Genomic DNA, 24,597 nt, shown 5'->3' on the forward strand with positions numbered 1-24,597 from the left:
TTAAAACTGAATCACAAAAGTTTTAAGGCATGTTTGGTTGTGTTGTTTAAACAACAGTTTTCTTTGTTTAAACAACACAACACTTATTTCCATAACACTTTTTCACTTACACATATTTTCACAATACTTAAACAACGTTACTAGAACAATATTACCAAATGTGCCCTTAATGGTTGGAACTTGGGACCCGAAACAGCAAAAATCCTCCTAACAAAGCTTAGCCAAAAACACCCATTTAGCACAGTTAGTCTGTTTGGATACTGTTTATTGCTAAAAATTAAAAACTAAAAACACTGTAACAAAAAAAAATTTAAATGTGTGAATAGTGTCATGAAACCCAGTTTTAAAATTGTTTTTACCGAAAAAAGTACTTACGGGTTCTGCAAACAATGCATAAAATCCACTAAAAAAGCCAAAAGTAGGCATTGAAATAATTTCAATGTAATCCAAAATCCAAACGTAGGCTTAAAATTAGGAAACTCAAAACTGGAAAACCATAGGATCCTCACATGAGATAAGCCCAAGGCCTTCTTTCTTTTCAATTTTTTTTTTTTTTAAATTCAAATATTCAAGTACTAAAGTATTAACCACATGCTGATGAAACCAAACCATAAAAAAATAAATAAATAAATAAAACATGTCATGGAAGACAAAGAAAAAAGACACAAAAACTTGAGGACGTCGTGGGCGGCAGGATTCGAACCTGCGCGGGCAAAGCCCACATGATTTCTAGTCATGCCCGATAACCACTCCGGCACGCCCACTACATGACATATCATTGTTTAAAATAGTATTAACTCTAAATTTCAGAATTCAATAAACAAACCATTAAACAAACTAAAATTTTAAATATTTGTGATCAGCACTCGCTACATAAATTCTTTAACTTAAAATTTTTTAATTAAATGTGGGCTCTTGGAACTTGGAAGCAAAAGTGGGTTGACAACCATCCTACACAGAGCATTCATTTGAACAAATTATAATCTTGTAGAGCGCATAGCTCGGTTAATGGGCTCACTACTAAACTAGGCTCACAATCTATTTATTGTTATGGGTGTTAGGATTTCCTACAATGGGAAGGTCCTAAGGGTGAAAGTTCATACTTTCCATCCCAAGCGGGCTTGCTTCCTTACTCTAATTCTCTGGTTCCCCACCTTAAAGTGTCTACCCCATGCTTTGTTATTTTCCCTCTATTTATAGGCAACCTAAGTGGGTCAGTGATGATTACTTTTGATGAATTTTCATGCAGGTGGGGCCCTTTAGGATTATTCCTGACAAAAAAGGGCCCTACTTTGGAAATAGGTGCATCAGTTTTAGGACTTGCAACAGACGTCAAATGTTGCTCAGCGGTGACCTCCCCGAAGGCATTACCAAGATACCCTAGAGCGGGCCCCGAGCAACATTAGACCCCGAGAATGCAATAGTCCATAGCTATTTCAGCCGAGCATCATGAATTGGGCCTAAAAAAGAACTCTTATCCAACCTACATCCCATGGGCTTCCCAACGATGGGCCGATAACCGTACAAATCTTATTACCGATAAGTTGTATATACCAATTACATAAATTGATTAGTTATTCATACAACATTTTCTTGTCAATTATTTTTAAAATTGAAGGGAAAAGAAATAAGGAAAGAGAGTGAGAGAGAGGCTTTTTTGGTTCCTTTCTTATAAAAATGATACTTGTTTAAAGATGTTAATAAATTCTGCCAATTTTGGCTCAAGTTTGTTGAAACTTAATAAGTATATTTTTTAGTAATACACATTGGATTATACAGTACTTAATTCATAACTAGAATTGGGTTTATAGTATTATTTTATATTTCTATACATAGTAGAAATATAATATATTTAAAAAAAAAATCTTAATCATCAAAATTTTATTTGAGTTCCTCAAGGATAAATTCATAACTCTTCAACTGATTAAGTGATTCTATATGATCATGAAATAGTTTTTTCAAAAAAAGATCTCATTATTAATTAAAAAATAATTTAATAATTAATGAACCACACGACAAAGGCTTATTATTCCCTGTAACACCTACATTAAGCCACATGGCACAACTACAACTAAATCTAATGATAGCAAATAATAACACTAAAGTGGCTCTAAATAGAAGATGGTCTCAGCATGATCTTCATCGTGTTTTTTGTAACCATTCTAATGAATCCATTGAACATATTCTAATATCTTGCCCGTATACATCAATTATTTGGTCTTTATCTCTTTGGCCAATCATCGCTGCTTCTCTTGGGCATTTATCTCCTTGTGACATTGTGAAATATGCAATTTTTCCTCATAAGCATTTACAGGTTTCTTTAAAAGATAGATACAAGATCACTCTATTTTGCTAATCCTCTTTGACAACATTTGGAGAATAAGGAACCAAACAATATTTGTAAATCACATGTCTAGTCCTAAAAGGGATGTTGATGTAATTAACAGGGCTTATTCAAAACATATAGTAGCTTGGACATCTCACCTAGTACGTCCAACCTAGAAATAGTTTCCTTCCCAACCCGGTTGGATTAAAATAAATTTTGATGTTGCTATTAGACCTCATGTCACAATCACTGATACTATTAGGAGAAATGAATTTGGAGATATCTTATTTGCTCATTCAAATCTCTTCCCTCCGACTCTTAGAGAAACACAAGATGCTTTTCAAGCCATCAAGATTGTAGTCTACCACAAGTACTCATATGTTCTCTTTAAAGGTGATTCCAAAGGAGTTATCGAGACTTTGTAGAACATCAATTCGTCTCCTCCTTGGTTCCTTGCCTCTTTTCTCCCAATGTCAAAGTTGCTCTTAGTTCACTCTTTTGTTGGGATTTTTCTTTTGTTTCTAAGGATGTTAATTTCTTTCCCCACAACTAGGCCCATTGGGCTACTTTTTGTATTTGGGATGGATCAATTTTCATCTCTTCTATTTACCTTTGGGTTTTTTACCCAGAAGATTGAGACGAGTTGGATCCTTTATTTGGTCTCTTTCTTTATATTTATCCTTATTCAGCATACATGAAAAACAGAAAAACAATGGGACTGTGAGCCTGTGACTGTATTTCCTTACTATTTAATTCATTAACATATGCAATCAAGGTTGTGACTACAGTCTACAGCCACTGTGAATGCACAGGTAACTGATTGACTGAAGGTTTTCTGTTTTCCTGATATATATATATATATATATATATATATATATATATATTTTTTTTTTTTTTTTGAGTTAAAGTAAACTGAAGTTTAAGGATTAGCAAGTCTCTGGTAGAAGCTGATAGAAGAAGTGCCTCTGAAATTATAGAGCTAATTTGTTCCAAACAACAAAACATCCTTCAGTAGTATATCATCACATATATAAGAGTTTAATCTGCTATAGGAGTTCTGGGTCCATCCTATATATATATTAAATAATAATAATAAAAAATATGAAGCTAACAATAATAATTTCTCTTTGATAGGAAACAATTTCATTTGAAATTACTGTGTACTTTTTTGGTTTTTAGCACCAAGATATATCAAATACTCGTCTGTTCCAAAAGTCAACCTAGAAACAATAAGCCATAACTGAGGGAAAAACTAGCATGCTGGACACGAAACATTGTGGGCGCAACTAAATTATTGAATTTTATACATCATCACCAGTCACCACTTTGGTTTGGTTCTATAAGCAAAGCTTTAAGCAGGGACATTTTCTCATTAAATTTCTCTAGCTCAAAATTGAGAAAGACAAGAACCAATTAGGGAAATTTGGTACCCAATTTCTGAAACTATTTATTACAGAAATCATGCTGGATAAAACACATCATACTATTTTACACATGAATCAATAAACATAGAATTTATAACTAAACCATTAACACCAGATCAAAACTGCAAGTGGTGAATCAAATCAAAGCATTACAGCAACATGACCTGTAGAAGTTTCAGACATTTCTCCGCACAGGGCGAGACGGATTCTTCTTCAAATAAGTGGAATTCCACTCCCCACCATCCTGAGCATAATAATCCATTGGATAATCCCCATTCTCACCCCCACAACACTTGTCATTTTTCATGCATCCCAATGAATTCACTGCCAAGTTCTTCTCCCACCAACCTGGTATAAACCTGAGTGCAATCTCTGCCTCAAATGTAGTTAAGAGCGGCTTTTTAAAGGCATCACCCCAGTCAATGGACAACCTAGGACATGCAATTTGGATCCAAGCATCCACAGAGTCCTCAAACAACGCTACCCTCCCTGGGCTAATCTCCGACATCAAAACAACTGTATAATCCAAATCCTTCTCTCTCATTTTGGCCTCCAACCTCTCAAGACTCCTAGGATTCCCTTGCCTCCCTAGAGTCCCCAACACAATGCCCCAACTCTTGGCCTCCCTGGCCTTCAAAATTGCGTCCCTCCTTGACTCCTTCATCCCCTTATGATCATACTCCTCCAATAATAACTTTCCCAAATAAGGATCATACCGAAATGCCTTAATTTCCGGGTTCGCTATCATAATCGCTTCCAAATGAAACCGCCCATCTGCCACAAACACTATGGCCTTATCCTCACCTTCGATCTTAGGGACCCTTGGTGCAGTGCAACCAAGAACCTCACCTGCTGATAATGGCTTGGATTGCGGAATTGAGACACGGAATCCAATTTTCTCCAAGTCGGGCTTGATGGCCCGGATAGCAGAGGCAAATTGGATGGTACCAGCGAGGAATAACGTTGTGGTGGTGGGTAGATTAAGCTTGAGGGTCTGGAGCAGGCGACTCGTGTCAATCTGGATGTCAACGAAGACATAAAGGCAGGGGATGGAGGTGGAGTCGATGGGGACCAGGCAACTGTGGCCATAATGGATGAGGAGGTCAGCACCAAGGGCCGAGGCAGCGAGGTCGTCAACACAACACGCACCATAGGTGACATCACCAAGGACGAAGCAGTGGGAGATGGAGGCGAAGGAGGTAAAGATGTCAGAGAGGACGAGGGAATACATGAGGAGGCCTTCTGGCAATTGGAGGGCTAGGCACTTGGCGCCCGTGGAGAGTACTCGCCACACGCACTTATGGACCTCAAAGTTGTAGTTAGAGGGGAGGAGGGCAATGGCGGCATTGAGAGCTGGGTCATTAAGGATGGAGTCCGGGATTTGGTTCTTCACAAAGCGTTTTGGTGTGGGTCTAGCCTTCGGTTTCTCGTTAACTGATAGCGACTGCTCCATGAATAAGACTAACAAACTGACACAAGAGGAGATGAGACGAGGGTCAGCCTCTTGTTTCTTTCTCAGGTTTTCCTTACTTTTTTTCTTCTTCTTTTTTAATACAATAGGTGCTCCCCAACTATCTGCAATAAAAATCAAAATTCCATAAAGGGGTAAGTAGAATACCTAATAAAATTTAATAAATACTAGTATGCTTATGCGATGCATGGAATAATTAAAAATTATACGTGAATTAAATAAAATATCTTACGAACATCATTGAAACTATCTCAATGATTAGTGAGTCACTTAAAACTTTAACCAAGTTTCACCTAGAGTAAATTAATTTTCTTAAGAATTAATGAGCACAAAAACACATTAATTCATGACGTGTATACATACCTATGTTGAGCTACTTTGTGGAATCACTATATGCAGTGTTAGTTTTTTTTTTTTTTTTTTTTTTAGAACACAAAATTATGATATATAATCAAAATAACTAAAATAAATATTAAATTTGATTTCAAATTAATTGAAACTTTTGGTAATAGAATTTTAAATCTCTTTAAACTTGACCTAGGTAAACTATCCTAACAATAAATAAGTCAATTGACATTTTGGAAATAAAATTTAGTCTATGGTACCCAATAGCACAACTATGACTTCTACTAGTACCCAACTTTTATTATATAGTACATGATATGATATATAGCACATCATATCCATTTGTGTTTTGTGTTCAATGCCCTATCAAACCAATCAAGTAAGGGAACAAATTCTAAATTTTCTATTACCTTTTTTACCCAAAACCCCCCATTCCAAAGAATTCTATTTCGTATCTAATGCTTGCAACTCATAGCCCTCCAACTGGCACATCAAGGCTGCCTCAAACTTGGGTGGGCTGGAATAAATTGCATAGACAAATCATTAATAGCTAGAAATTAAAAAAGACAAAAATAACTACTCAGCATATCTAATTTATTAACTATACATGAAATCCCAATTATTCATTTTTAGCACTTTGAATCAGATAGAAGCAAATGAAGGAACACCTAGATAAAAAAGAAGAAGAAGAAATGGCATGAAATTTAAAGCTGAATCACAAAAGGTTTAATATTTGGAACCCGAAACAACAAAATTCCTTACAAAGCTTAGCCTAAAACACCCATTTGGCACCAATTAAAGGTAAAAGACTCAAAATTTGAAAGTCATAGGATCCTCACTTAAGAGGACAAAGAGAAGGAAACCTACAGATGAGATAAATCATAAATATAACAAATGGAATTTTCGTAAGATAAACATTCTTGTAATACGACTTAATATTATAAATTTTTTGGCAGTGAGGCCAAAGCCCACCTCAGATAATAAAATCAACTCTGTCCCTTTGTCAGGACAGGGAAACTAGCTTGTTTTGAAACGGGTCAAAAGAAAAAAGAATGAATCATGAGCTAAAAGAAGCTTTGGACCAAAATCAGAGAGTATTTTTGTGAAATCTAATAATAAAGTCAGGCTATGAAGCCCTTCCTTCAGCTGGTTTTGGCTTGTCCCCTAGTAAGCAAGTTCTTGGTTCACTCAGTATTTAAGCACAAAGGCTTCAGCGTTTTCTATTGAGGAAGACAAAGAAGACCGACACTAGTTTGATGATGAATATGCTTTCATTGCTTATGGCGATAGAGGTTCTAATGCTCTGCAAATTTGGTGATTTGATGTGTAATGAGGGGCTAGTTCTAGGTTGGGGAGGAGAATGCGTCTCATGCATTGGATATATGCATCCTTTCTTTCACAATGTGTGGGTCACACACAACTGTAGGGGTCCAGACACTATGAGAAAGAGGATTCATATATCAGATCTATGAGATCATTTTTGATTGGGGAGGTGGAAAAACTAAAAAATATATTTCTATATAGGTTTGAATGTGTCCTGGGATCATTTCTAAGGTTTTGTGGTGGGAGTAGTTTTACTTGACAACACTGGATCTTGTGTAGCAACAGGCAACATCCTTTCCTTAGGACTTTAACACTAAGTGCTAAGTAATCGTTTGGGAGAGTATTCATTGGTTTATTGGATTAAAAAAAAGAGGTGGGAACAAGTTCATATATAGCTAAACAAAATAAGTATGGCTGCAGCTAATAAAACATAAGGCTCTAACAAATTGTACATAAGCCAGAAAAAGCTAAAAATAAACCCTGGTCAGACCCTGAGATAATTTATTTATATGCCCTCAAAATATTTTTTTTTTCTTAAATAATCTGATGCTTGAAATGTTAGAATTTTAGAGAGTAAAAGAAATTAACATGTTTATCTAATTATATATAGAAGATATTTAGATAAAGAAGGAGAAAATTTTAAAGTTTAAACCCAAAAAATAAAAATTGTTTATGAAGAAATTGTATGGGCTTTGTGTAGTGATGTAAGGTTTGGTATATATACAAGAAGAAAACATAACAAAAATCGTGTTCAGATTATATAAAAGAAGAAAAAATACCAACTAAACAACGACGACAGTGATCAGTTTCACATGATACCAGCTGCAACAATCATGTTTATATACAGATGGATACAAGAGCAAGTGAGGTTTGGGGTATCGCATAAAAAAAAAATAAAAAAATAAAAAATAAAAACAGCATTAGCCCAAATTGGGTTGCATATATTCTGTGAGGGATTATGTTTTGAATGATTTGTGGTGGGACAAGGTTGCATATATTCTGAGATTCACAGGACCTATTTATAAGATGCTTCGAGTGGCTAACACGGATGCGCCTATTCTCCATAATGTGTATGAAATGTGGGATTCCATGATAGAAAATGTGAAGAAAGAAATATACTGGCATGAAGGCAATGAAGACTATGAGGAGTCTCCATTCTATGAGGTGGTACACATTATACTCATTGAATGTTGGACTAAAAATTGCACACCACTTCATTGCCTAGCCCACTCCTTGAATCCAAAGTAATTTTCTATCTCTTTAATCTTTTCTTTTATATTCTTTAGGCATTTTTAAACAAATAAACTAAACTCATTAGTTGTACTTATTTATTTGCTTTTAACTAGGTATTATACTAATCAATGGATTGAGGAAGTTAGAGGCCGTGTTGCGCCACATAAGGATGCTGAAATTTCTAGGGAGAGAAACAAGTGCCTCAAAAGATTCTTTCCTGATCTTGATGATAGGAAGAATGTTGCTATGGAGTTTGGTTTGTTTTCAGGAATTATGGCTTATGATGATGATAACATGGATGATAGGTGGACCTTCGATCCAATGCTTTGGTGGTCAAATTATGGGTCCAAGTTACCAATGCTTCAAACTTTAGCTCTAAAGCTTCTTGGACAGCCTTGCTCATCATCATGCGCTGAGAGAAATTGGAGTACATATGGCTTCATCCATTGTATGAGGAGGAATAGAATTACTCCTAAACGTGCTGAAGATTTAGTGTTTGTTCATTCTAATCTTCAACTTCTTTCAAGGATGAGGGAAGAGTACACTAAAGGAAACTCTAAGAAGTGGGACATTGGTGGAGATACTTGGGATGAACCATTTGGAGGACCTGGGTTGCTTGAGATTGCTCATCTCACACTAGATGAGCCAGAGATGGAGATAAGTCTTGTAGAATGATGACTATGTTGATGAAGATGATGTTGTTGTTCTGTGATAATCTTGAAAGTTTAAAACTTGTTTTTCTTTTATGTTTTTAGTTTGATGTTGAACTTGTTGTTCTATGGTAATCTTGAAAGTTTAAACTTTAAAGCTTGTTTTCCTTTTATGTTTTTAGTTTGATGTTGAATGTAGCCTATTTAAACCTTTGGTTTGTACTCTAAACATTTTATTTGTATTATTGTCCTACTTTGGGTGTTAGTTTACTTATTTGTAGTTCTTACATAATTTAAATTCTAGACATAAACATATTTTATGTCTAAAAATATTAAAAAATATGCCTAAATATAAAATTTAATTAATTATTTAATTGCCATACTCACGTGGTGTCGTACACTTATTTTTCAAAAATTGCCATACTCCCGTATCCGTACCCGTGTCTATGTTGGTGCAACTTAGGGCCAAAGCTCACCTCAAATAATAAGATCAACTCTGTCCCTTTGTCAGGACAAGGAAACCAGCTTGTTTTGAAACGGGTCAAAAGAAAGAAAGAATCATGTCCTAAAAGAAGCTTTGGACCAAAATCAGAGAGTATTTTTGTGTAGTCTAATAATAAAGTAAGGCTATGAAGCCCTTCCTTAAGCTGGTTTTGGCTTGCCCCTTGTAAGCAAGTTCTTGGTTCACTTGGAATTAAAGCACATAGAGCTTCAGCACTATCTATTGAGGAAGACAAAGAAGACCGACACTATTTTGAAGATGAACATGCTTTCATTGCTTATGGTTACCTAGGTTCTAACGTTCTGCAAATTTGGTGATTTGATGTGTAATGAGGGGTTAGTTATATACTTATATGCATCATTTATTTCACAATGTGTAGGTTGCAGACAACTGTAGGGGTCCAGACACTATGAGAGAAGTTTTGGTTGGGGAGGTGGAAAAAACTAAATATATATTAACATATAGATTTGAATGTGTCTTGAGATAATTAATAAGGTTTTGTGGTTGGAGTAGTTTTATTTAACAACACTGGTTTTGTGTAGCGATGGGCAACATGCTTTCCTTAGGACTATAACACTAAGTGCTAAGTAGGGCTATACGCAGTTCGGTTCAGTCCGGTCGGTTTTGAAGAGGTTTTTTGCACCGCACCTATAGGGTGCAGTTTCACCTAATGCATGACTGCACCTTAGTTTTAAAGGGTAAAAACCAGTCTACACAAGGTGCAGTTAATTTCAGCGGTTCGGTGCGGTTAGTTCGGTTATTTGGGCTGGACTTTTAAAAATTATTATTCTAAATTTTGGGCTTTTAGGCCTCTAAAGAATAGCATTTGAGCCCATTTTGACTTAATTACAACATATACACAACCATTCACCAAGTTCTATAACCATCTGCAGATAACAACCATTCAAGCAGCTTTCTCAATGCTAAAAAGACACATTAGCTTGTATAATAAAATAATAACATTAGCTTTTTCATTGCTAAAATCACAACAACAAGATAATCACCGAAAACCACAATAGCAGGACATAATCAACTAAAATCACAGTAGAATAATGGAACAATAGGATAATCAAGAAATAAAATTACAATCTTTGAACCCTAAAAAAAAAAATCAAACATCAGTGAACTAAAAAAAAAAAAAATAGACTTAGAAAATACCCTAGAAGTCTTTGATCCTTTCAAATTTAGTCCTTTATGAGGCTAAATCGCTTAAAACACCCCTGAAATTGCAAGAAAATAACCCAAAAAACAAAGATTAGAATCACCAAATAAGTTGATCGGTGAACAAAAAAACCCAAAAAAAAAATTAGGGATTAGGGTTTACCAAATAGCTCTGCGGTGGAGAACTGAGAGGAGAGAGAGACTGATTGGCTTAGGAAGTGTGAGACTGAGAATAATTTTTTTTCAGAGGGTGAGAGAGAGTGAGACCGGGACTGTGTGTTCTTGAGATGAGCGAGAGGAGAATAAGAGGGAAAAATACCGTTTGTTGGGCGGGATTGGACTCTGTATATTTTAGAATTGGAAAAATACAGAGTAAAAGAGTTGAAAAAAAATATTGCACAGTAATAATAACCCCTAAACGGCTTCGTTTCACTTGAAAAGGAGACTGAGAGTTGTGTAAAAAAAGAACTCTAAAACGACATCATTTGGTGATGGTTTAAAAAGAGAAGTCTAAAACGACACAGTCTTTTCAAATTAGATATTATTACTCCTATATTATAATGGCCAAACTACCAAACGTGAAATGACATAAACTTAGGGTGAGTTTGGTTCAACTTTTTGTAAAAGTGCACAATGAAAAAGTGCATTTTTAAAAAACTGAGTGTTTGGTAAAAACTGTTAAAAAGTGTTTTTTGAAAAATCTGAGTGTTTGGCTAGCACTTATAAAAGTGGAGGTTCGAGTTATAAATTACCAAAAAGGACAAGATATATATATAAGTGAATTTTTTGTTTTAATTATCTCTCTTAATATAAATTATGGACACAACATTTTTACAAAAATTTCACAATAAAGTCTATATGACAAGTTATTAATGGTAGATAAGAAAAATAATAATGTTATTAGTAGGTTCAAATGAGAACCAATAACAAATTACTGTGTAAAATTTATTATTAGAAGTGTTACATTTACAACATTTTTCACAATATTTTCATAATAAAATTTATATGGAAAGTTGTTACTAGTTCTAATTTGAACCCACAACTGAAATTATTTTTTTACTAACTAATATTAACTAATAACAATCTGTTACTTAAAATTTATTGTGAAAATATTACAGTAACATTTCTCAATTTAGATTTTTTATTTTTTATATTATTTTTTATTTTTCCATTTCACGTTCAACCATACCAACCATACGTTTAGTTTTATTTCTTTTTTTTTTTTCTTTTTTTTCTCCTCCACACGTTCTCCACTATCTCTACCCCTCTTTTTAACTCTCCTTTTCTTCCTCATTCATCAGAACATTCCAGGAGCTCCTTCTTTCTCCAACTCCGTCTCTCTTTCTTCTTCTTTTTTTTTTTTCTTTCTTTTTTTTTTAACTTGATTCCAAAACTCTCTCTGATAAGAAAATTTTCCTTTTCTCTCTCATTCAAGAACATTCCAAGGAGCTCTTATCTTCGTCCCCAACCCAGTCCAGATGGGTCAGCAGGCTTCTGTCCTTTGTCTTTTTTTTTTTTTTGCTTTTATTGTTATGATTTGATTAATTTTAAAACTGTGTTTTTGAGTTTGTATTCTAGTAATCTGATTATATGTTTGAGTTTAGAGATGTTTGAGAGAAAGATTGTTTATTGTTATGATTTGTAGTGTTTGTTCTGTGTTTGTTCATGGGTATTTCTGGAATTTCATCATTATCAACGGTAACCATGAAAACGTGCAGTGCGCGTTTTCATTTATGGACCCTCAGAGGTCCATAAAATTTTCATGTTCTGTCCGCGTTTTTGGCCTGTGCTCAAAACGCAACTTTTATCAAAAAGTTGCGTTTTGGCTTAACCAAACGCAATTTTAGTTATTCAGCCAAAAAAAAAAAAAAAACGAAATGGTCTTGAACACGCTCACCAACTCTGTATAAGTCTGTAACCCAGGTTCCAATATATATATATAAGGTCGGTCAGTTTTCTCTTCGGTGTGCAAATCTTGCAGCCGATCACTGGACCGGCCGACTTCGGCAACGGAAAACGTCGGCCGACAATAAAGGAGGAGAAAATTTTAAGGTTTAAATAAAAAAAAAAAGGTTTATGAAGAAATCGTATGGGTTTTGTGTAGTGATGTTACTGATGTAAGGTTTGATATATATACAAGAAAAAAAAAATACCAACTAAACAACAACGACAGTGATCAGTTTCACATGATACCAGCTGCAATAATCGTGTTTATATAATTGAGGTTTGGGGTATTGCATAAAAAAAAAAAAAAAAAAATACATCGTTAGCCCAATAAGCGTAATTAAATTTAGTGGGGAGAAAAAGAGAGAGCAGAGTTTTAGTGAATGGATACCTGCTAGAACTTCAACTCAATTTTAATATTAAATGGAAACAAATTTTATCAATTGTATCAATTACCTTAAACCAAGCAAAAGAATGCAAATTTAGGGTCACTACAGAAAGAAGTTATCATCAAAATCAATTATCTTTACAATTTAACAAATTTCAGCATCAACCTTAGTTATGACTCATTGAAGTTGTCTATTCAGAAATTCAATTAAATAAAAATAAACTTGGCTCAGACATAATAGAGCTTCAATTCAAGCTAACATTATTAATTTGGCCAAAAGCATAGAACAACACAATATATATATATATATATATATATATATAGAAACTTGGGTGGTCTTATGATTGAGGTACAAGTAAGTAACAAACGTTGTTATATCTCAAACTCAAACAAATAGTGACAAAAAATGAAACCCATATGTCTTTCCGTCCCAACTGCTTGAAAAAAAAGAAAAAAAAGAAAAAAAAGAAAAAGAAAAATGACATGGCTAGTTACAGAACGAATTCAAGCTTTCAAAAGCCAATTTCAAGACAACCCAATTAGAAGAAACAAATGTTATTTATGAAAAGAAATTATAGAAATAGGAAACTATACTCAAAAAGTAGACTTAACTGGTGGCATAAATTATTAGATCGTTACTTGAGAGTGAGATGGAGCCAGACCCGGCGGCAGCAATAAGCGGCACGGTGGAGCTGAGGAGCAACGGTGAGGAAGGACTGATTCGCTTTTTATTTATTTTATTTGATGATTTGAAAATTAAGCGTAATTTAGCTTTTTAGGGTGTTTTGGCCAACAATTAGCATGTAAACCATATAACTCTATGCCACCAACTATCTTCTTTTGTTTAGATTTTTTTTTTTTTTTAATATACTTTATTTCTTGATTGCTTTTTAATTTAAGCATTTTTTGTTTTTTTGTTTTTTTGTTTTTTTTTTTTTTTGTCGTGTATAGTGTTCTTGTGACATTTGTTTATTTTCCTTGTGAATTTTATAGAATTTCTAATGCTATTGCTTATGAAACATTGATTTTGAATTATAATGCATGGCAAGTTTAATTTAGGCATATGTCTTTTTTTTTTTTCTTTTTTAATTTACATATTCAAGTTATGATTTCTCAAATTTAATTTTATATATGTTTAATTTTTTTTTTTTTTTAATTATTTGATCTTGCAGTTCAACCGATAACCCACTAGTTGAACCAGTAATCTAGTGACCCAACTCATAAATCGGGTCAATATCTGGTCTAGGTTTAATAACTATACTTTCATGAGAAATATAAAAATTAATTTTTTAAAATTAATTGATTTTTTCTTTTTTTATATAAAACTTCTAAAAATATTTTCTAAATTAATATTCTTAGAGCATCTGATAACTTTTTCTCTCAATATTTTAAATTATCACTATATCTTGCCTTCGAAATTTTGAGCTAAAATGTTTCCGGCCCGTCCATGGCTATTGAATTGCCACCTACTATAGCTCGAAGAATGGCTCGGCGTCTAGGCCTTTTAGTGATAAACAGTCTTTCGGCCTAGAATTCTAACATTCTAATTATTTCACAGGCTATGCTTCTGAGAAGGACACACACAACCAGGCCCAAACCCAAGCCCCTCTTAGGCCCAACTTCAATTTCATTTCCATCGCGAACTCATAATGACACTCTCTCCGTCGTAACTTCCAGTTCCAGTTTTATAGACTGTGTCTGCGTTTGATCTAACTCACTAAAATTGAAAAGAAGAAGAAGAGGGTTTTGGGCCAAACTATCAAATCTCCAGATGCAAAGTTTGGGCCTTGGAGTTTGGGGTTTGTTTGCTATTCACATGTTGGAAATTTTGAGGATTTGGGGATGTAATTTTGAAGCATTTGTGGGCCATTGGATCTTTTTTATTTATTTATTCATATCTTAGTGAAAGAAGGCCCAAAATTACATAATAAGCAATAACTAGGATCAAAGTCTCAAAAAAAAAAAAAAAAAAAAACTAGGATCATACCACAATGTGATCGTGATTTTAATAACCACAATGTGATAATACCATAATGCAATTTACGGAATATATTTCACTTTATTTAAAAGTTCAATCACTTAAAATTAAAAAACATAAATAATTCTAATATAAATTAAAATTTAAAAAGAAAAAACATTAATAACTTATCAAAATAAACATAAAATATACAATATTCATCGCAAAATGTTATTTGAGAATAAAATTACCATCAAATGATATAAAGAAAAATTTCATGTCCAAACAACTCATCAAGGTGGAATTTGCTTATTACTAAGATCCTATATGTAACTTACCAGAAAGATATCATGTCAGTTTTGATTTTCATTCTTTTTTGGCATATTAGTTAGTTATAACTTTTAACTTCTATGTAAATTTTTGTTTTAACACAATTGTTATCTTGAGATAAATCTGTAGTCATCTCATCTTTACTACCGGTACTCATCCCATGCCTATTGCCATTGTTATCCTTTCTTCCATAAGAGCTTTTACAAAATCCAAAATTGAATAATCCTTTTTTTTTTTTTTTGGCCGTTTGACATCATCAATATTCCTAAAAGACCAAATTTTGGATGCTCCCACAAGAAGTCATACATGTGCAAATAGTAATTTGTAGTAGAAAGAGAACTCAACATACAAACACAATTATGGCTTGTACGAACTGTTAAATATATTATTAGCAAAGCGATATATTATACCATATTGTATATACTAGAGTGAATGCGGAAGGAGAAGCATAGAATAGACATCCATGAAGAAATCCCTTAAGGGCTACATCTTTATTGTATAAGAGTGTAATACAAAATCTGTGTTACAATGAACTCTAACATGAGTATATATAGGCGACTAAACCCTAGAGTACTAGTACAAGTAAGAGTGGGTTTAGGCCTATTATATTGGGCTAATATATCTAACATATCTCTAACACCCTCCCTCAAACTCATGGCGGAAGCTCGATGAAGACTTGAGGTTGGATAAGCATGAAAAGATCACTTGGAAATGCCTTGAAGAATGCCTTTGAAGAAACAGTATTGAATAATGTGCCAATTGACCAATTTCGAAGCTTCAAATGAAGAAATGGAGTCCAAAATCGGAATCTACGCGAAAAACTAAGTAAGATAGATCCTATTGAAAATTTTAACTTTTAGTCAAAGGTCAATGCAAAAAGTCAGAGTCAACGAAGGCAAAAGTCAACGATTAGTGCTCACGGGTTAGATCCAGGTGGTCCAGGTCAAGTCAGTCAGGGTCAACAGTCAGCGAGGTGACGTGTTGCTAACGTGGCGAGCTGCGTGGCTGATAACGTAGCTAGGACTGACGTGGATCAAGTTGACGTGGCTTTTGCTAACATCATTAAATGACGTCAGCATGACATCATCGAAGATTTTCGGCGTGTGGTTTGCGCATGTGAAGTTCCTTGGCATTTGAAGTAGAAGCTAGAAATCCTGGATGCGGGTGAGGGCGTGTGTAAGGTCATAGAGGGTCAGATTCTCAAGCTGGGTAGTTCGGCAAACGACAAGGCCTTTATGGCGGCGTGTATGCCCAGAAGACGATTTAGGAGTCAGGAATCTATGGCGGCATGTGGGAGATTTTCTGTAGACAATCGTGGCGCGTGGAGGCGTGTGGAAAGGATTTAAGTAACCGGATTTCTAAGTTTTCCTTACGGGAGGCCGAGGAGCATGCCTGTGGGGTTGGTTTCGTCAGGTGTGCTCGATTTGCACATATGTGAATAGTGAGTGGCATGGCTTGCTTGAGAGATTAAAGACCTAGCGGTGAGGAAGCAACAGAGTTTCCATGGGAGATGTGTGATGCTGTAGGCCCAGATCTAAAAAAAGGTGTGGGCACTGTTGTGGATCTGTGTTGCGCGTATAGGAATCTTGTTTGCTGTGTAGAGATGTTTGTTTGATGCCAAGAACGAAATTTAGCTCTGATACCATGATAAATATATTATTAGCAAAGCGATGTGTTATACTATGTTGAATATGTTAGAGTGGATGCGGAAGGGGAAGTATAGAATAGACATCCGAGGAGGAATCCCTTAAGGGCTACATCTTTATTGCATAAGAGTGTAGTACAAAACCTGTGTTACAATGAACCCTAACATAAGTATATATAGACGACTAAACCCTATACTACTAATACAAGTAAGAGTGGACTTGGGCCTATTACATTGGGCTAATATATCTCTAACAAGGACTACTAAATAGTTAGTGTGGGGACATTAGAAGGCTTTTGTCCGCTTTGGGGAGCCAGTCCCTCACGGTTTTGTCCTCGTCCCCGAGTGTAGGAAGGGGGCAGCCAAAGACTTGGTCTTCGCGTACCAACCGCAAGTCCCACATCGGTTAGAGAACCCTCCCACTCAAGGTTTATAAGCTTCTGGAGCAACCAAGAGTGTACCACTACTACACTGCCTCCTTCCTACACTCGGGGACGAGGACAAAACCGTGAGGGACTGGCTCCCCAAAGCGGACAAAAGCCTTCTAATGTCCCCACAGTTAGGATCAAGGGCAAGTTTTGAAATCTTAGTAGATCCAAGCAAGGTTCTTCTATCCTAAATTTGAAAGGTAAAAATATATCATTTTACCTCCAATCTCCAAATTGTTTTACATTTTTCTTCTAGTATGATAGACTAATAAGTATATATATGTGTGAAATTCCCTTTTAGAGACTTGAACTTCGACTCTTGCCCCTTACATCACATAAACATTTATACTTATGGAGTGACTACTGCATTAAGGGTGCGCGGCGGTAAATAATAAAGGGTTAAAAGTATACTTTAACATATTTTTAAATAATTTTTATGACATTACAACTTTTTTTTTAAGAAAAAGTTAACAGATGTTTTAAAGACATTAGTTTATGAAATATTTTTAGAAAATTTTTATAGGAAAAGAAAAAAGAAAATTACTTGTTTTTTTTTTACAACTTTTTATATATTCTATAAAAGTGTTATTAAAACTTTGGGCAAACTACTACTTAACTGTTCATCAAAAAATTACAACTTACCCACCTGTAATTTGACCGAAATTTATGTTACTTACTTGTGATTTGAAAGTTGATATTTTAATTACTTGAGATTAGCTTAGTTAAAGTTTTGTAACCCACATCTGTTAAAAATATGGCTAAATATGTAATTTTATTCTACTTTTATGTCTCTCTCCTCTCAAAACATAAAAATGATAAAACACATACAAAAACAAGAAAAAACAAGATCAAGAAAAATGAGGATTTTATACTTAAGTTGTCTGTTATTGAAATTGCAAATAAAAAAGGGAGGGTTATAAACAAGACAATTTTGTTCTTTGTTAATTGTAGGCCATCCACATTTGCACAGCTGCGAAACATAGGAGGTTAGCAGCTGCCAAGGAGAAGGAACTTGCAAACTGTGAGGCTATTTGCAACCCCACTCATCCACTTATATTTACTCATTCAACATTTTTAAAATTATCTTGAATCTAATTTCTTGAATGATAAATTGGGCTTTTCGGGTATTTTGAAGACCTATTTGACTAATCAATGATTAGTAATAATTTGTCTACAATTGAGGAACTTAACACGATATTAGTTTTCAGGTTGGGTAAGTTTTAAAAGCTATATTGTGGATCCATATAGACTATTCAAGGGTGAAGTTGATTGGCAAAGAGAATAGAGATTAATTATTAGAGTGAAATAGGTCATTTTTTTAGGTGGTGGATAAGCAATTTAAATGAAGTATAAGAGTTGGAGAGCTGGCTTGAATTGATGTCATTTGTGCTGTTGCAGTTCAAAGTAGAGAAAAGAAAGCAAAGTCTTTTATTTAGAAGAATCCACGTCTTTTGGACTTTACTTTTTGTCTATTTTGTTGTAAGGATCTCCTATGAAGAAAGCCTCGACATCGCAAGGAATACTGGTTAAGCATGTTTCTTAATAAGTATAAAAACACACCCCCCCCCCCCCCCCTTTTATTCTTGTTTTGTCTTGTTTTTGTATGTGTTTTTATTTTGAGAAGAGAGAGACATAAAAGTGGATCAATATTATATATTTAGCCAAATTTTTAACAGGAGTGGGTTACAGAATTCTAACTAAGTTAACCTCAGGTAGGTAAAGTGTCAAATTTCAATTATAGTTCAATATTCTTTCACCACGTGTCCATCTAAGTTTTGAAATTTTGTGGCAAATAAATTATTGGATGCAAAAATTGAAGAGTCTAAAACTAATTAAATTCTAAATCATATATAATATACACATATATAATGAGAAACTATTACATATGTGGGGCCCAATAATTTAAGGGCCAAGCCCAATCGCTCCTGGGAAATCCGAAGGCCCAATCCGAGGAGAGCTGTGGCCCAAGCTCTACAATACAGAGCACAGAACAGTTTTTGGAAGGCAGCCGAGGACGGCTTGGTCCTCGGCAGATCCAGAACCCCACCGGAATAAAGGGGTAGAACTGGTATAGGAACGAATTTGTAAGGAGATCCAAAATATCTTGGAGAAGTTATCCTTACTACCCATCCAGATAAGACCCAGCGCCTGACAGAGCCGTACCTTGCAGCTTTATCAAACCATCCCCAACAATTCCGGGATTGGACTGATGGGACAAATGTCAGTTTTTGTAAAGATTGACCCTACACGTGGACGAAGGACAGCGAATGCAAGTTAGTATAAAATAAGAAAGTAAGTGAATCTGAAGGGGATCCATCCCACCTCCAAAAAAGAAATATCACATGGGGGGAGAACATCTCAACAACACCGAACTTCACTGAAGAAAGTCCGTCGTTGGATAACCGGGATAAGGCCTCAATGGTCCTCGGATCTACTCCGAGGAGTCCTATCCCATAGGGTGCGACGTCTAAGGGCTTAAATGTTCAAGCCCAATCCCTTTTTTCCATCTGAATTCCTCTAAAGCCAGGATCGGACATCGCCCCGTGACCAGCGGCTAGCTTTTCAAGCCCACTCTCTACAAATCATATTGTGAGGGATCTTTCGTACGCGAGCCCAACATCTTTATTGGGCCGCCAGAGAATTGTGTCCTTACAACATATATTAGAAATGTATGATTGTTTTTAATTATACTGTACATATGGATAGGGCTACATACTAATTAAAATAATTACCAAAAAACTGATGATAATAATTTAGAGTTGCTACATTTTCCAATTAGAGAAATACCTAGATGTGATGAGAATTATACCAAAAAAAAAAAAAAATGATCGCATAATTTCAAAATTGAACCTATGGATTTTTTATTCAATCATCAAAGACTTTATCGATTTAGCTAATTGAAACTCACGTGGTTAATACAATTAGAAAGACCAATAAATTGTCAAAATTGCCCCCACCCCAAAAAAAAAAAAAAAAAAATAGCATGGAGCCGCCATGGGATCCAAACGCATAAAAAAAAAAAGATTTGGAGAAGCTTCTACTAAAAAAAATTTATTAGAGAAAAAGAAAAGAAAAAACCCAACTAAAGTAAGTAAATCCTCTCAACAAAGCCCATTAAAGCAATGGGCCTCAAGCCCTCAACTTCACTGACCTACCCACCCATCCCCTGATTTGAATCCCGTAAAAACTCCTCTCTATTCTCTGATTGAATCGGATCAAAAACCCCCTAGAATCTTCAAATGTCTGCGGCGGCGAAATTCAGTGAGAAGGGCCAATCATTGGCCCTAACATCACAATCTTCCACCTCTTCTTCTTCGACAGAGATGACAAAAACCGTCTGCTTTCGTGCAATTTGTAAATCTCATCAATCGTACTGGTTTGCGGTTAATATTTCCTTCGAAGCCGAAGAAGAGTTGGAGAGCAAAAGAAAGGGAAGAGACCCAGATGAAGAAGACTTGATGGCCCGCTTCTGTGGACGTCGTCATCACCACTTCGATGGCGTGACTTATGGTAAGTTCCCAACCCTTGAACATGATATCCAACCTTACTCTACTGCTAAATTGTCACACCGGTCATCCTGGGCACTTTTGGGCTCTAAATTATATTGTGTTGGTGGTTCTTTGCACGAACTTAATAAGTCTAAGAAAAAGAAATCTGATTATTCTCGTTTAGTACGAGTTTTTGATTTCAATTTCCCACACAATGGCTGGAATAAGAACCTTTCACTGATGATCAGTCGCAGAGAGATGCCTGGTTTGGCGGTCTTAGATGGAAAACTCTATGTTTTTGGCGGTACAGGGTGGTGTAATAAGAAGTCACCGTGGGCTGAGGTTTATGATCCCAGTGTAGACAAATGGGAAGCCTTGCCTCAACCTCCCCCTTATATTATAGATACTATAGAAGACACACCAAGTTTTGTTGTGGCTCTCCATAATTTAAAAAAGATTGTTCTTGATGAATATCTGTTCGATGTGATTACTAGTTCCTGGGAGATTTTGAAGGAGGATTGTCGTGATTGTTGTGATAGAGCTGTTAACCAACAACCCGTGGCAGTACAAGATACCATATATTGGTGGTCAGATAGATACGGGTCAGATGGATATGAATCACTCGGAGGATGCCCATATATATATGCCTACGATTTTAGTGAGATGAAGCTGTTTCAAGGGCCTCTAAAAGGTTTAGAGCATGATACTGTGATCTCGGATTCCCGGTCCAATCTTTTACACATGGGGGGTGAATGTTTTTGTCTGCTTTGGTGTCACGGCCTTACCAAAACGCAATACCATTGCACCCAACTTCAAGTCTCCAAACAAGGCCAAGGAGTTTTGAATGCACGTGTACTCTCATGCCAATCTTTTCTCGCTCCTGGAAAGACTTCTCTTTTTCAAGCACAAATGCTGTATGTTCAATACTGTTTTACTTTATTTAATTATTTGTTTTTATCATTTTTGAGGAAATATAATGTAATATTTGCATTGCTTTTTTATTCAGCTTGTTCTTTTTAAGAAACCCTTTTAAAATCCTAATATTTGGATGCTAAAGCCACAAAAATAACCTACTACACCAAGTACAATCCATTATAACTAGCCTTTGTCATAGGCATCCGCCATTGCCATAATTTGTCTCTATGTGGCAGGGGTATTTCTTTGCATGAGGATAACCGACAGGATGAGGCAAGTGCATCCCTAGAAGTAGTCAGCAACAATGGTAGAAAATTGCAGGATGTGACGAACCATCAGGCTATACTAGTCTAAGCTAACATAAAACTTATGTAGAAGGTGAGGATGATTATACTTTGTTTTTTGTTTTTGAACTTTTATGAAGAACATAATATTGATTTCTTTGGATAGTCTTTGAAATATGCTTCTTTTCTAGATGTAGAGTGCAAATTTATTGTCTCACAGTACAGTTTGAGGTTGACCATATTATGACCAATTATTTGTTTTATCATTTTTGAGGAAATATAATGTAATCTTTGCATTGCTTTTTTATTCAGTTTGTTCTTTTTAAGAAACCCTTTTAAAATCCTAATATTTGGATACTAAAGCCACAAAAATAACCTACTACACCAAGTACATTCCATTATAACTAGCCTTTGTCATAGGCATCCGCCATTGCCATAATTTGTCTCTATTTGGCAGGAGTATTTCTTTGCATGGGGATAACCGACAGGATGAGGCAAGTGCCCCCTAGAAGTAGTCAGCGACAATGGTAGAAAATTGCAGGATGTGACGAACAATCAGGCTATACTAGTCTAAGTTAACATAAAACTTATGTAGAAGGGGAGGATGATTATTTTTTGTTTTTGAACTTACATGAAGAACATAATATTGATTACTTTGGATAGTCTTTGAAATATGCTTCTTTTCTAGATGTAGAGTGCAAATTTTTTGTCTCACAGTACAGTTTGAGGTTGACCATATTATGACACCTAGCAAAAACTGGGTCATGTCTATATTTTATTACTGGTGCAATCGTCTAAAAACCCTAAATATGCATGCGTTATTGTGCATGGAAAAGAGTGGACCCTATAACAAAGGGCGGAAATGCTAGCAATTGATTGTCATCACAAGAATGTGAAATGGTAGCAAATATTGGTAATTTCTATAGTAGCCTGTGAAATAAAAAGCAGCTTTATATTTAAGAAAAGAGTAAACCTTCAGTCCGGAGGTGGTGTAAATGGGCTTATTTATGCCACCAATAAATGAATGCCACGTCAGATTTGTATTGAAAAACAAATACACTCTAGCTCACACAATTATATCTCAATTAAACTCAAAATCCTCAAACACGTACACACGATTCAGACCTAAAGAATAGCTCCTCCAACGCCTAAACCCATTACATCTCCTCCTCTCCTTTGAGCATCGGAGCTCCACCGTGCCGCTGGCGCCGCCGCACATGTCGTCTGTGAAGCTGACGCTGCCGCATCGGACCTAAGGTTTGTTCTTTTATGATTTTCTATTTCCCTAAACTTTGGATTTCGGGATTTTGATGGGTTTGGGATAATTTTTTGGATATCAATCTGTTTATATTGGTATGGGTTTTGTTATTTTGGCATGGATTTTGCTTTTTTTTTTTTTTTTTTTTGGGTATTTTCATGGGTTTTGATTAGATTCTTAAGTGGTAGGTTCAAACCCTAAAAAAAAAATCTGATTGTGGTTTTTATTTATTTATTTATTTATTGATATATGCAAAACAAATTGCTCTGGTGTCTTTGACTAAACTATTCCAACACTTAAATACCAGAAATTGAATGTTTGTGCTGTAATGGGTTAATATATCTAACTACTTAAATTGAATTTATCTTATGATAGGTGGTTGTATTTCAGGAGAACAGTGGCAAATTCAAAGGAATAGGTGTGTGGAAGCTTCCTACTGGGTTTGTTAATGAAGTGAGTACACCTTGAGTGCAATTCTTTACATATTCTTTAGAAACTTTTAGAAAATGGTTCAGTCTGTATTGAAATTTTCCATACACAGGGTGAGGACCTTTGTACATCTGTAATTAGGGAAGTGAAAGAAGAGACAGGAGTAAGTGATAAAAACACAATTTGTGGACTTAAATGAGTATGATATTTACATATGTGTAGGTTTAAACATGAAACAGTAAATCGAAGACTTCTGCTTTTATTTTGTTTCAGGTTGAGACAGAATTTGTTGAGGTTTTAGCATTCAGGTTAGAAAATTGCCTAGTACTAGCCAATTCACCTGCATATGAAGATATTATTGTTTTAGATGTGTGAATAGTCTTCCCTGTTTTAGATGTTGCATACTGAAAAATTTATTGGAACTTGTTACACTAAAAGTTAATGTTATTATATTGATTGTTTATAATAAAATTTTATGTCCTAATCTAACCAATAGAAAAAGAAATTGAGTGGTATATTCTCATCTTAACGAAATAAAGATTAAGCTTTTTGTTATCCTTAACGATAAAACTTACCAAACAGTTAATGAGTCTTTTCTGATATGATATACTCATTTTCAGGTGCCCACTACTGAAAGTCCAGGCTAAACCAGGAAGCCCCTAAGAAAAGGAATGGTGACAAAGATGATAACTGGGATGACTATGAAGTAGATCTTCCATACTGTAAACATTAGAAGAAGAAGAAGAGGAAGAAGAAGAAGAAGAAATACAAAAAAAGAAAGGGGGGGGGGGGTGTGAGAAGCTGTATCAAACACATTTTGGAATGCCACATCTGTGAGGTTTTCACTGTCTTGTTTTACAGGAAAGTGTTTTTTCACATGCTGTATATACTAACTTGAACCTACTGATATTAAGCCTTTTTTCTTTTCTTTCTTTTTAATGCTTACAAGTAGAGAATGGAGATTAGAAACCTCACAGATGTCACCGAACCATAAACCTCTTATTGATATTTAGTCCTGTTTTTTGGGGTACTAGTTGTGTAGAGCTGGCTGTAAACATTACTAGTAAGCTTGACAAAACTGAACTCATCTTAATCA

General features: G+C 35.1%; 3 protein-coding genes and 1 non-coding gene across 12 annotated transcripts; 2 read left to right on the forward strand and 2 right to left on the reverse strand.

The window, feature by feature from the left end:
- Nucleotides 1-682: 682 nt before the first annotated feature.
- TRNAS-AGA lies at nt 683-764 on the reverse strand. Its single transcript has one exon. It is a non-coding gene; the product is annotated as a tRNA-Ser (tRNA).
- A 2,823-nt stretch (nt 765-3,587) lies between these two features.
- LOC115976522 (2-(3-amino-3-carboxypropyl)histidine synthase subunit 1) lies at nt 3,588-10,796 on the reverse strand. Of its 2 annotated transcripts, XM_031097839.1 has the most exons (4): nt 10,599-10,796; nt 10,433-10,494; nt 5,977-6,083; nt 3,588-5,325 (listed from the first exon to the last, which is right to left on the reverse strand). In XM_031097839.1, the coding sequence occupies exon 4, from the start codon at nt 5,201-5,203 to the stop codon at nt 3,926-3,928; it is 1,278 nt and encodes a 425-aa protein (XP_030953699.1). In that variant the 5' UTR covers nt 5,204-5,325; nt 5,977-6,083; nt 10,433-10,494; nt 10,599-10,796; the 3' UTR covers nt 3,588-3,925. The 2 variants fall into 2 exon arrangements, with proteins under 2 accessions (XP_030953699.1, XP_030953700.1); XM_031097840.1 differs by lacking the exon at nt 5,977-6,083.
- LOC115976523 lies at nt 7,820-9,044 on the forward strand. The gene is made up of 2 exons (XM_031097841.1): nt 7,820-8,133; nt 8,236-9,044. Exons 1-2 carry the CDS (start codon nt 7,916-7,918, stop codon nt 8,795-8,797), a joined length of 780 nt encoding a protein of 259 aa, XP_030953701.1. The 5' UTR covers nt 7,820-7,915; the 3' UTR covers nt 8,798-9,044.
- Nucleotides 10,797-20,320: 9,524 nt separating the features above from the next.
- LOC115976524 (F-box/kelch-repeat protein At4g19870-like) lies at nt 20,321-24,473 on the forward strand. 8 transcript variants are annotated; one of them, XM_031097843.1, is made up of 7 exons: nt 20,321-21,529; nt 21,767-21,908; nt 22,272-23,071; nt 23,448-23,525; nt 23,614-23,664; nt 23,775-23,809; nt 24,122-24,440. In XM_031097843.1, exons 1-2 carry the CDS (start codon nt 20,367-20,369, stop codon nt 21,882-21,884), a joined length of 1,281 nt encoding a protein of 426 aa, XP_030953703.1. In that variant the 5' UTR covers nt 20,321-20,366; the 3' UTR covers nt 21,885-21,908; nt 22,272-23,071; nt 23,448-23,525; nt 23,614-23,664; nt 23,775-23,809; nt 24,122-24,440. The 8 variants fall into 8 exon arrangements, 7 of the variants coding, with proteins under 7 accessions (XP_030953703.1, XP_030953704.1, XP_030953707.1 ...); XM_031097844.1 differs by having other exon boundaries at nt 23,463-23,525; XR_004088325.1 differs by lacking the exons at nt 23,614-23,664; nt 23,775-23,809 and having other exon boundaries at nt 20,321-20,637; nt 20,864-21,529; nt 24,122-24,473.
- Nucleotides 24,474-24,597: the final 124 nt, after the last annotated feature.

This window comes from Quercus lobata, chromosome 2 (assembly GCF_001633185.2).
Source record: "Quercus lobata isolate SW786 chromosome 2, ValleyOak3.0 Primary Assembly, whole genome shotgun sequence".
NCBI classification, from domain to species: Eukaryota; Viridiplantae; Streptophyta; class Magnoliopsida; order Fagales; family Fagaceae; genus Quercus; species Quercus lobata.

Coding starts and splice junctions, on each gene's coding strand:
- LOC115976522 (XM_031097840.1), bottom strand. CDS start 5,203: ATGGAGCAGTCGCTATCAGTTAACGAGAAACCGAAGGCTAGACCCACA.
- LOC115976524 (XM_031097846.1), top strand. CDS start 20,367: ATGTCTGCGGCGGCGAAATTCAGTGAGAAGGGCCAATCATTGGCCCTA. Junction 21,530..21,766: donor CTTTTTCAAGCACAAATGCT/GTATGTTCAATA, acceptor TCTATGTGGCAG/GGGTATTTCTTTGCATGAGG.
- LOC115976523 (XM_031097841.1), top strand. CDS start 7,916: ATGCTTCGAGTGGCTAACACGGATGCGCCTATTCTCCATAATGTGTAT. Junction 8,134..8,235: donor GCCCACTCCTTGAATCCAAA/GTAATTTTCTAT, acceptor GCTTTTAACTAG/GTATTATACTAATCAATGGA.